The 12,256-nt window shown below is 43.1% G+C and overlaps 1 protein-coding gene across 1 annotated transcript in view; it reads right to left on the bottom strand.

The window, feature by feature from the left end:
• Positions 1-2,539: 2,539 nt before the first annotated feature.
• The window catches only part of LOC144133304 (A-type potassium channel modulatory protein KCNIP1-like), a 135,112-nt gene continuing 125,395 nt past the window's right edge, over positions 2,540-12,256 (bottom strand). The window contains exons 6-7 of the mRNA XM_077666296.1: positions 8,152-8,214; positions 2,540-7,234 (exon numbers count right to left, since the gene is read on the bottom strand). Of these exons, the coding sequence (XP_077522422.1) occupies positions 7,187-7,234; positions 8,152-8,214 (111 nt within the window). The 3' untranslated portion in view covers positions 2,540-7,186. The remainder of the gene's footprint in view (positions 7,235-8,151; positions 8,215-12,256) is intronic.

Here is a 12,256-nt window from a genome sequence, read left to right as displayed (position 1 = left end):
ATAGATCATTACGTAACGCCTGCTGATATTAGCGCGTTAATGCTAATTTAATCTGTATGTAACGTCATTCACATACTTAAGTTGATTAAAAAATGGTGCAAACCAGAATAATACTATCAACCAGTGAGGGTTCAGACAAAAATGTCTGTAGTAGAGAAAAATAACCCTTCGGAGTCCATTGCCTGCAATTAGCAATATTTTTAATTCACGTATTTCGTTTCTCAAAGCGAAAATTTTAAACCGGCCGAGTAAAAAACTCCACCCTTCAAACCAAAAATTTAATATGATAAAATTTTATCTGTCCTTGCCCTCTATGAAATGAAAAAAATTTAGAAGCCTGTTCCTTTAAAAATGACATAATAGCTACAGTAAAACAAAGGCAAAAAAAAACACGCATCGCTGAAGGCGCTGCAAAAGCTTGGCTGGTTTTAAAAGCGGCATTCTTTCATCAAAGCGCACAGTCTTAAAGCGTTTAAGACGCGTCATTTCAAGCCGACGTTCTCGCTAGCGATAAGCTTGACGCATGGAGATACGCTTCCTTCAGCATGTAAACCACTGGGGACAAAACAAGAGGTAAACCCTGAATGGAGAAGCTGTCAGATTTATTCGCTGCACCTCGGCAAGGTTTTTTTTTTTTCCTTTCAAAGACGGTGACGTCGATACTTTCCTTGCAGTGTATGTTCCTTTTCGCCTTCCTTCTGACAAGGACAGGAATAGTTTCCATGTTTAAACTTTATGCTCGCTATTTCAATATCCCGCTCTTCATATTATTCCCTTTTTTAACGACTTTTCTGTTGTAACGCTTTAAAGTTCCCTTTATTCAAAAGGGGCGCTAAACAAGACGAGGAGGTCCGTCGTTGAAGTTGACTCTTTTGAATCCGACACTATCCTATCAGGGTCACTACTATGCTGCAGGCAACCCAGGAGCACCCGTTTATGTGTGTCCATTCCTCCCAATCGTTGGTAGATCCTATGAAATCGGTACTGTATTTCTTTTTATTTTAGCGGTTTATTTTCTTTCTCGACGACTCCTATGCAAATGCGCACTGCTCCTCAGTCACGTAAAAGAAACCTGCCCTGTGCCTACGTACATGTGTAATTTTGTTGATTTCGATGCTGCTACGAATGACAAGACAGCACCGTGAAGGGTACACAGGAGAGCAAGAAGCTTAAGTGACGAGTTCACAAGTAGCTTGATAGTCCCAGTTAAAAAGTCTCTGGAACGTTATTTATGACTAATTGCTGCATTTCAGTGACCGGTTCACCACTTATCTCGGTTTTTTAGGCCAGAGCAGCAGCTTATGGTTCATACTAAGAAACAAGATGCTTCCATTGGCAGGTTTCCTTGCAGTACAGGAGACAATTACGCCGAGCGTGCAGTAAACGACAATGAGAGAAGCAAGATGACGTCAGGACGGCGCGAAAAGAACAAGGACGAGAGAGGCACAAGAACACAACACCTCTCGCCTTTGTTCCTTTCGCGCCGTCCTGACATCATCTACAGCTATAACCCAACTAGCCCAAACCAAAGTGCTTCTAGAAAAGCAAGAGAGGCACGGAGCCAACTGAAGTGTGATTCGTCCACCATTCAGTGCGTCATACATACAGCAGCGCAGAGTACAGTTACGTTTAATTTAGGAAGCTCCGATTTGTTATCCGCGCATTTTCCGAGAGGCCATCTTTCGGCGGTGAGCAGACTGAGGCGTTACCTTTGAGACGGGCAGTTAGGCGTTAGTGGTGGGCTGTAACTACCTTTTGCTTTTCATGCCTTGAGAAAGTCTTGAGAAATTTATCTGCATGCCACCAGATGGCGCGATATTCACTGAATGCTCGCTTCAAACCGGTTAAAGCGCCAGATTTTCAAACACGACGCAAGAAACTCGAGTTACTAAGCGTGGCCTCCGTGGTGAGTATCATTAGAAAGAACTCCGCGACACCCAGTCTATTTTTTTTTTCGGCATCCCACAAGGTGTACCAGTTCTCAATGAATAAAGGTAGCCTTAGATAGAAAAGAAAAAGAAAACAATGTACCCTCAATGAACGATGTTTAAGGGCCCCATTAACCACGCCTGCAAACATACTGCATTTGTCGCTGTAATTCTACGTAAGCAGAGTTGCGATAATCACTTTTGCGCAGTCTGAGCACAGCCCCGTGCCATCCACACTTGTGCAACAAAGACAATGAATGAGGATTCGCGAGAACGGGGTAGAAATTTACACGCACATTCTGTATTTGGCACAACGCTAACTGAACAGACGCAGCATCTGCGCTCCATAGAATTTGAGTAGATGGAGCATACACACCAAAGAACCGCACGTGCAAAACGACACCCAAATAAGCGGCTTAAACAATGCCATGGCAAACTATGAGCTAGGTACCTGTGATCACTACAAGTTCAGTACAGCCAAAATGTCAGCTTAATCTGCACATTAAGTTCGCAGTAACAACGATAAAGCTAAGAAATATCGGAGATTCCCGATATTGTCTCAATGACAATTCGTAACCTTGCGGGTTTTATTCCTGTTTTTTTTTCTCTTTAGGACAAGCAAACTTTTTGACTGTACTTGTGTGTTGACACCTCGGCTTTTCACGGCAGCTTGGTCGAACTTTCAGGTTTACTTTGAGCGAACCGTGGACATTGCTTAAATTGGCCACGCTTTATTGAACGAATACATGGAGCGTACTACGAACATAGTCATATTTTCAGCACGCGCGATGCTTTTTAAACGCTTTCACGCTACACTGTGAGCGGAAGAGTTTATTGTCTAACGGCTCCGCAAAAACCTAAAGCCATCGTGGTTTTAGATTTCAGTCAGGCTTTAGACGTGTGTTGATATCAGATCGTCGTTCTCACCATAGAGTTTCTTACTATTAACTAGAGGGAAAGCTGGCGGCGCTGCACCTCAGCCTCCATGGGCGCGCAAAGCATCATGGGCCGATGAGCCACCTGGTGCGAGACAATCGGATTTTTTTGGGAACACACAGTGGCGTTACTGAGATGTCCCCTTCTGACCATGGCGTGTCCCGCGCGATGGCGACTGTGGCGCGAACGTAGTGCGCAAAAACCATAGTAGCGAAAACGCAACAGCACACGACGCCAATAAAAATTTTCTGTTTCCCAAAATGCAAGTAAAAAAAAACCTCTTAAAGTGTTTAAGTAACATCTTCTTTTTCGAAAACAGATTGATTTTTTTAAGTGCGCCTGTTAAGCACGAAATATTAGTTCTGCGGTGTACAATAGTTGGCCACTATTGGAGAGCAAGCCATCTCTTATTTTGGGCAAACTTAGCAGTTTCACGTTTTTCTGCTCGTTTGTTTCAATGTACAGACAGCATATTAATTGTTAGGGCATTCTTGATTATCAAACAAAGTTTATTTTTGCATTATTATTTGGCCAAAAGTCGGGGTTTTGCAGTCGGTAGCTCTCCGCCTCATGGTGCTTAGAGCGCCTATGGTGGCTGAAGTGGTCTTGAGGAAGCTCCATGCAAACTCCCACAGACGGGGCGCCAGCTTTCCCTCTAGGTAATAGTAAGAAACTCTAAGATTCTCACTGCACTAAGCTGTCTAGACCGCTAGTGCAGAAAGACAAGTTACGATACATGGTTCTGCATCAGTTCATAGAGCAGTCAAGATAGCGTGGAATCATCAACAACTGTGCAGTGAATGCCGCTGAATATCAAAAACAACCCGGTAAACGTTTCCACAGAATCCTGACCATAGAAGTAGAGCAAAAAACCACTGAATGAAACAATTTAAGGAATCTGAGCTGCCACGTGCGATTTTGTGAGCAAACAATAGCAAAGCCTAACAACTTGAAATTACACTGAATAGCTTGAAGAAACTTTTTCACTGAAATGTGGAGCTGAAAGATTTAAAAGGTAATAGTCAAGGCGTCAACCCGCTAGCAGTACAAAAACGCTGGCTGTCGCGTTAGCTGTCTGGAAATACAACCATTAGGTCAACTGCAGTGACAGTTAGCTGTGACACTGTGAACAGAGAACGGTTAATGGTTAATTTATGATATTACACTCCAGGGTAATGTATGGTTAGTACAGAAAAAAACAAGGTGGAATAAAAACGTAAAAGTTTGTCTGACAGCTAGTGCTGAAGGCGTTTATTTGGCGGGAAATGTTGAAGAAGGGTTATTCATAATTTTTTAATTACTTGCAGCACCTAAGGTAGCATACGAGCTGGAGTACAGCGAAGTAACGAAATTAATAAAAGTGGTCCCGAAATTCTAATTTTTTTCTAGCCCAGTTTCTCCTTAACTTCGTATTCAATATGTTCGCAATTATGAAGACGGCGAGTTTTTAGGCATTTCATTATTCCGCAGATAGGATACGTTAATAATAAGCCAGTCAAATAACGAGTTAGAATTTATGTGTACGACGTCAAAGCTCGAAAAATCCGTTTATTTTAGGAACAAGCTTAGAGAATTTGTTCATCCTTCAAAAAAAGATAGGCTTCTCTTTGAAGTTTCTTATGATTCTCACATTCGCAATCAGTTACATCAAGGAAACATAATGCCTCTTTGTTAATTATATCATTACAGACTAACTGTCGCTTTTGGCGCCATATGAAAGAAACCCAAGACGTTTTCCGTAACCTTTCTCAGCTGAAATCAAATGCTACATCCTTTACAACACGTCACACTGAATAGTGGCAGTTACTATCTCCCTGTGCTAATTATTGTATGACAAAAATAACCATAAATTTTACGTACTATCCTGAGTTATCTCAATGAATGGTGAATTGATTTAAGTCGTACTGTGGTTAGGGAGCTGCTTCACTTCTCGCTGACTTGCACTGCTTTGAACCAAACAATTTTGTTTTCTTTTTTGCAGTGAAATTGTGCATGCTTAAGCGTGCATCTGTATTGCCTTGTAGAGGGGGCCACGGGCTCCGGCCCAGCTGTCTTGCAGCTTTTACCCCTTGTCCCCTCCATCGACCTGATGAGAAACTAAAGAATGTTAATGTCATTACCCACTGTAACGATTATTTTCGCTTCCAAGCAGCTATGTGACAACCAGCACGAACTACGGGGAGATATGACAGGGGCTAACGGCACTAGACAACAATGCCGAGCGTCGGTTGTGGGAGTATGATAAGACAAGCATCGATAGACACACAAACGGCACAGAACAAACAAACTGCTGCAAGTGCCTACTACTGCGGACGAAAGAGCAAGCTTATCGCTCATCCTGTTCGGACGTTTCAGGTTTTGTTTCTTCTTAACAGACAAAGATTATACGTCACAACCCTACGTGATGTCACAAGGCTGTTGATGGCGTCACGTGACAGGAACTCGGCAGCTTTTTCGCATTTGTCTCCAAGCTTGCCGGGTACGAGACACAAGGCGAGGAATGAGTGACGACACCACATTACGCGACGGAGGTCTCAATTGGGGAGAGCCTAAAACGGCTCCTCGTAATCGTGAGCATCTTGCTTCTCTGGGGTGCCAGCAAGAGGGTGACGCAGTGGTTTGGATGACGGCACGCTGACGCCTCGACATGATTGCATTTGAAAGGAGACGCTCAGAAGCTCGAAGATATTTGATCGATTTTATCGAAGTGAATATAAATATAGTCAGAAATGTCAGCTGATGCTCGCACGAAGGTTCTTGAAAACACGTATATATGCTGAGAAGAATGTCGTCTCTCTTCACCAACACTTTAATCAATGCACGAATGTCATTTTGAGTATACCTCGATTTATGCTTTCTAACATGGCTCGAGCAGCTTGCTATAGAGACGGTGGATAGCAAGCACGATAATTTTTATAACAGTTTTCGTGAGAATTTAGAAGCCTGAACATGTGAAACAGCATTCTGGGACGTCTTAACTTAGGTGTCTGGAAACCTGCTGCTGCAGTGAGAGCGTAGACCACTGCAAGCTGATAATGAAAACTTAGTGTATATGTTCAAGTACAAGGAAAAGAGTTTAGGTCTCAAAATGTACTCTTCATTGGCGCAAATAACCTGTCCGCTTGACGTTTAAAATTTCATGAATGCTGTCACTGAATTTTTAAATTTTAATTTTGTGTTGTTATTCAATGTAATGAGACTTTCTGGTATTTGCAAGCGCCACTTTGATTAGATTGAAGTTTGTCACGCAGACATACGCCAGGGCGCGAATTGCCAGTCACGAAGCGCTGACCTATTTCAAAGGATAAAAACAACCATAATTCTCCTGATCGCTCAAGATATTAAAGAAGAATAATATAAAAACCTGGATGAAAGCTTCGAGATATCCAAGTGCAACAAAACATATATGATTCGCAAAGAAACGTCCACAATTTTTTTTGCACCAATACTATTAGCTAGTTGCTTTCTCGAGCCAGCTTAAAATTAGATATTCACACATCTGCAAGCAGCTCTCGCCGCCGCTGTGTTCGCTCTCGCCTACGTCACTCATGTCCTCGCCCATCACTGCAGCTGCGCAGAAAATCTGCTGACATCATATCGTGAGCACACCTCTCCATCCTAACAAAGAACTGTGACAGGTCTCCGATAAGAAACCTCACAGCCTTGTGATCGTCTAAGACACTCCCGACGGCACCAGCCAACCTCCACTTTAGTGATCCGATGGCTTCTGGAGGCATGGCGTGACCGAAACTAAGAACGCCAAGAGGAACGACACCCCACATTTCTGTTGATAAATTCTTTACATCGGATAATACGATAAGAAGGTGCATGCACTATTTTTGCGTTAGAATGCAAATTACTCCTCGTCAGCATCGCCCGGTACAATCTTCTTCCTCTTGACATTCGTCTCATTTACCCCAACCTCCAGAAGCAACCGAAAACTATTCAATGAAATCTTCCAGCTCGATACGCTGAGAAAGGAGGACGGCGCCCCCCCCCCCAGAACCGAGTGCCGGTGCTTCCAGCGCAGGACGCATGAAGACTCGAAGGAGCCGAGGCGCGTCGGGCAACCTTGGGCCGTGGGACGCGGATGGTACGGGTTGAGCCAACACGCTGTCAGGTGTCGTGACGCGGGACCTGCGACCGGCTCGCTGGACGAGCAGTGAAGCGAGTGGTGGTAGTCCCCTCGACGTCGGCGGCTGTCCACTCCACGTAAAAAGCTTCGCCCATTCTGATTGGTCGGTTAGGGCGCGCGTTAAGAGCACACGCGCACCACGCTTCAGGTTCCACCAGACGAAGCGGGCCCAGTTTTTCCGGCACACTCATAGCACCGTGTCGAGGATGGCCAGCGACTTCATCACGTTTTCGTCCTGGGAAGAGGCAGGGACAGCGTGACACCAATTTAGTAAGCGGCTTAACAAGTGATGTAGTGAATTAGTTAGCGAGAAGCTGACACAATGGGTAAATTGTTGGGGTACTAGGCGGGTGACGAAGTAGCTTGCGAGTTAGTGTATGAGTTGGGAGGGAGTAAGTGATTTAACAGCCTATTGACAGAATTAGTGAGTCACTGAGTGAGTACGTTAGTGAATAACATAAAGGGTTAGTTGGTACGAGAGAGGTATTGAGCTAGTTTGTAGGTGAGTGACACAACTAATGAGTTCGTGATTTATTTATTTGCTATCAAGGTAGCTAACCAGTTAATTAGTTAGTTTATATAAAAATAGCTAACCAGTTAGTTAGTTAGACAATTAGTTATTTAGTTAGTTAGTTAGTCAGTCAGTCAGTAGGTTCGTTAGTTAACTAGCTAGCTAGCTAGTTAGTTAGTTAGTTCGTTGGTTAGTTAGTTAGTTATTTAGCTAGTTAGTTAGCTAGTTAGTTAGCTAATTAATTAATTAATTAGTTAATTAGTTAGTTAGTTAGTTGGTTGGTTAGTTAGTTAGTTAGATAGTTGATTAGTTAGTTAGTTAGTTAGTTAGTTAGTTAGTTAGTTAGTTAGTTAGTTAGTTAGTTAGTTAGTTAGTTAGTTAGTTAGTTAGTTAGTTAGTTAGTTAGTAGCTCGCTCTTTCGTTCGTTCGTCATTGGGGACAATGGATAGTGGGCTGTATCGACAGGCTGGGCAAAAAACAGTTTACAATAAAGGGTGGATTTATGGCCGTGAAGATAATAAAACAAATTCTTACTGCATGCAGCTATTTACTACCATGCTAGGAGTGTTCTGTCATAAACTATTGAGATCATTATATATTTAAAAATAGCGTACGTACAAGAGCATCCCTCGGTGACTCACCTTTAAGCAGGTTTCGATGAACTCGTCTATAGTCACAACTCCATCTTGATTCAGGTCCAGTTTCTGCGTAATCATGTGAAAGACAAGTCACAAGCTATCCCCTTCGCGGAATATTTCCCCGCTTGCATCACTTCATAGCGACAAGCAGCAACGAAAAACCTCCTTTGATATCTGCCAGAGTTCACAAGAAAAGCTAAAGCTAACCAAACAACACTAGTGCCAGCGCACGTGGCACAACGAAGTTCTCGCGCAATGAGTGCGCTTCAGTCCTGACTTACTCTAGTGAAAACACGAAGACCCACGTACAGACAAATTTTAAGTTTGTCTGGGCGTGGTTAGGCAACTAAGCCGGGTTTGCTTTTAAGAATGCTAAGGTAAAGAAGCAAGGAAACACCAAGAAAACTTCAAGCTAGGCTTCTCCTATGTCAACTTTAAAGTCTGCCCTTGGAGGTGACGAGTTGTGGCAAGTGGTTCTCGTGGAAACGAAAGTACTGCTAAAATCAACGCGCCGACTGTCCTTGAGGACCTCACCACACTGCTTACTAAACAACGAGAATCATATGAGAAGGTGAGACGCGTTCGTCAAGAACGCACGACGGTTGCACCGGCATTCCGCAGCCTGCGCTAAATATTTACGCAAAAGAGGGGACAAAGAAAATTTTCTGAGGGCACTTAAACCTGTTTACGTGCAGGAATGCGAAAGCATGGAACTTTCTAGAGAGCGGGTTTTTTCCACGACGCCAGTACGCGTTGTATTTTGGGAAAAAAATTCTGTTATTTTATTATTACTTTCTAATGTTATTTTTAATTTCAATTTTTCTGTTTTTATCTCCTATTGTATTTCATTTTTCTATTTTTTATTTATTTTGATTTTTAAATTTTTATTTCCATTAACTTTTATGTTTTTTGCTTTTTATTCTGTTTTATTTTGATGACGTCGCCAGTTTGGTGGACAGCTATAGTGTGACACTTTTCTGCGAACATCCCCGCTGGCGAGCCATAAGCGTATAAAGGCTTTCGCCTTAAAAGAGACGCTCGCGAGCATGACACCGCTAGCGTCTCTTTTAAGGCGAAAGTCTTTATACGCTCATGGCACGCCAGCTGGGATGTTGGCAGAAAAGTGTCACACTAAAAGAGACGCTAGCGGTGTCACGCTCGCGGGTGTGTCTTTAGCGCGTCTTTACTATCCTGTCTTTCTATCCCATCTTTCAACTCTCCTACTATCTGCACGTGGTAGCGATTGTGGCTGGGCTTGAGCCAGTGGGCAGGCCCGAGCACTTTCCTTTTCTTTCTTCCTGGCAACAACAGACAGACAGACATGCTCGCGTTGAAGGGGAAGTGGCCGATATGCACGTGATTTCGCAAACTCGCTTGCTACACGCACTTCGCTTTCACTGTGTCCTGCCGTACGTTCATGGTAGCAGCCTCTTACGTCACTACGGCGCCCATCCCTTTGCGCAACGGAGTGAAGAAGCAGTAGCGGCGGCTTGCTTTGAGGCCAGTTTCTCTGAAGTGCTCTCAGCCTCCCTTCGATTGCGTCACAGTCCCTAGCACATCGTATGCACGTCTCCTCCAAGGTATGGAGTCACGGTTACGTGGCCTTAACAGCAGAAACATTGGCGTTCGCGTCGGTTACGCCCAGTGACGTAGACCGCATGACGTGAAGCGGGGACCATGTTTGATGAGAAGTGCGCGCTGTGAGACCAAGCAGGCATCTCCTCTCTGATCCAGATGGGAAAAGCCAGTATGAGAGAAGAAAGGAATGAAGCGGCCTTGACAGAGGTGGCATAGTATGTTACGTATATGTTATCGCTAATAGAAGTTTCAATTTAAGTGGGCACAGTTTTCACATGATGTGTATGCCCAGCTTTCCTTGGATGGATGGATGGATGGATGGATACGGCTGAACCCTTTACATCGGGCGGTGGCTCAAGCCACCTAGCCATGTCTTGTGAAATTTTACTCCTGTCTTGCTTTTAGCCACCAATCAGATAACCTTCGCTTGGTTACTTCTAACCTCTTAAAATCCACTTTCCCTTCACTATCCCTAAACCCCAATGCCTTGGGTAAGTCAGCCCCGCTGCCTTCCACTGTAGGGTGAAGCCCTTTACAGAAAAGTATCAAGTGTTCAGCCGTTTCCTCCTCCTCTCCGCACGCAATGCACAAAGTGTCTATCCCCTGGTACCTGACTCTATACTTCTTAGTCCTCAAAACTCCAGTCCTGGCCTCAAACAACTAACTAGCGCCATCTGTTGGCAGTCTGTAGCGAACACCGAGTAACTCAATGGGGATGTAATAAACTTGTAATTTTAAGAAAACTAGAGTTCCGGCAGATACTGCGCGAATATGGTGATTATCACGGCCGACACTTCGTCTTCGTTGTGAAATTTGAAGAAATAAGTATAGAAAGGTACAGAATAGGTAGGCAATAGGTAGGTAGAAATCTTACTGCGTTCTCAACCAACTGTTGCTGACGGCCATAGAAAATCAGAGATGTGCCGAGCATACGAATTTGCCGCAGTGAATGGATAGGTAGATGGAAGTTAAAAGTGTCGTCTTTGAAATTCGGTAGTGGCAGGTGCTACTATGAGTTAGAGTATTCAAAGCCACGCGGCTAATGGTGGCAGTCGGGCGAAATAGAACTGTTTGTCCAGATTTACGGGGCTTGTATGTGCTGATCACCAAGCCCTTGCTATAGCGCAGTAGTGGAAGCTGCGGATCTCCATACGTCTATCGGGTCCGTGCCGCGAACAGTCTCACTGCACTGATGAAGATATGTGTTCAATATTTCCAGCAGCATTAATTAATTACCATAACGTTTAGATCATTTGTTCGGCATCGCCCGTTCCTAAGCATCCGCGCCTCTACAAGCTGGCTCTACCTCTATAAGAGTAGCTATTTTTTTTATTTCCAGCACAGCTACAGTGCGCAAAGGTTTGTGTTCTACACAAAAAAGGTGACAAAAATAATTTAGCAAATTACAGACCAATTTCAATTTCACCAATTTTTTACAAAGTGCTTGAAAACGCCATCCACTCACGTCTGGTTTTATTTACAGATAAACATAACATCCTGCTTGACTGTCAATACGGTTTTAGGAAACATTGTTCCACCGAACTTCTCCTGCTTAATCAAAAAGAGTTCATTCTAAAAAAACTTGAAGAAAAACGATACGTACTGGGAGTTTTTATAGACTTTACAAAGGCTTTTGATTCTCTTAACCGGGTTATTTTGCTGAGAAAATTAGAATTCTACGAAATTCGTGGTGTTGCCTTGAAGTTAATGGAATCATACCTTAGTACTCGCATGCAGTCTCTTTCAGTAAACAACAGCACCTCCACATTTAAATGTACTTCGTTTGGTGTCCCTCAGGGCAGCATTTTGGGCCTTTATTTATTTAATATTTACATAAACGATGTTGTTAACATCGATGATGATACGAGATTCCTGATCTACGCAGATGACACCAGCCTGTTTCTAGAATGTGACGATTACGGAAAACTTGTTAATCATGCAAACAACGCTTTAAGCAAACTTCATGATTGGTGTTCCTGCAACGGCTTGGTTATTAATACCTAAAAAAACTAAAGCAGTCATTTTCCGAGCGAAAGGCAGAGACATTGTTCCAAATAATATTCTTCAAATACAGTGTCAGCCAATAGAAATTGTGACAGAATTTAAAACTCTAGGCGTAATTTTTTTCAGAGCACATGCTGTGGGACTCGCACGCTATTCATGTTATCACGACCCTAGCTCGCACTATAGGATTAATCTACAGGCATCGAGACCTATTTACTGTAAGCACAAGACTGCTAATTTATCATTCACTGTTTTTATCGCGCATAAGTTACTGCTTTTTAGTGCGGGGCAAGGCAATCTCAACAAATATCAGGAAACTGATGGTAATGCAAAATAAAGTAATCCGGATTATTGCAGATTCTTCACCAGACTACTCAGTAGACAGCTTGCTTAGAAAATTTAGACTAATTAACATAGAGAACTTGTATAACTATCATCTTTGTAAAAAGTTAAGGGATGAAAACAAACAAGGCATTAATCTCATAACTAATCTGGCAAACTTGCAAATGAATACCTATTATTATAC

The sequence above is a fragment of the Amblyomma americanum genome, chromosome 5 (genome assembly GCF_052857255.1).
Source record: "Amblyomma americanum isolate KBUSLIRL-KWMA chromosome 5, ASM5285725v1, whole genome shotgun sequence".
NCBI classification, from domain to species: Eukaryota; Metazoa; Arthropoda; class Arachnida; order Ixodida; family Ixodidae; genus Amblyomma; species Amblyomma americanum.
The sequence above is the reverse complement of the archived record's forward strand: the minus strand, read 5'-3'. Positions and strand labels throughout refer to the sequence as shown.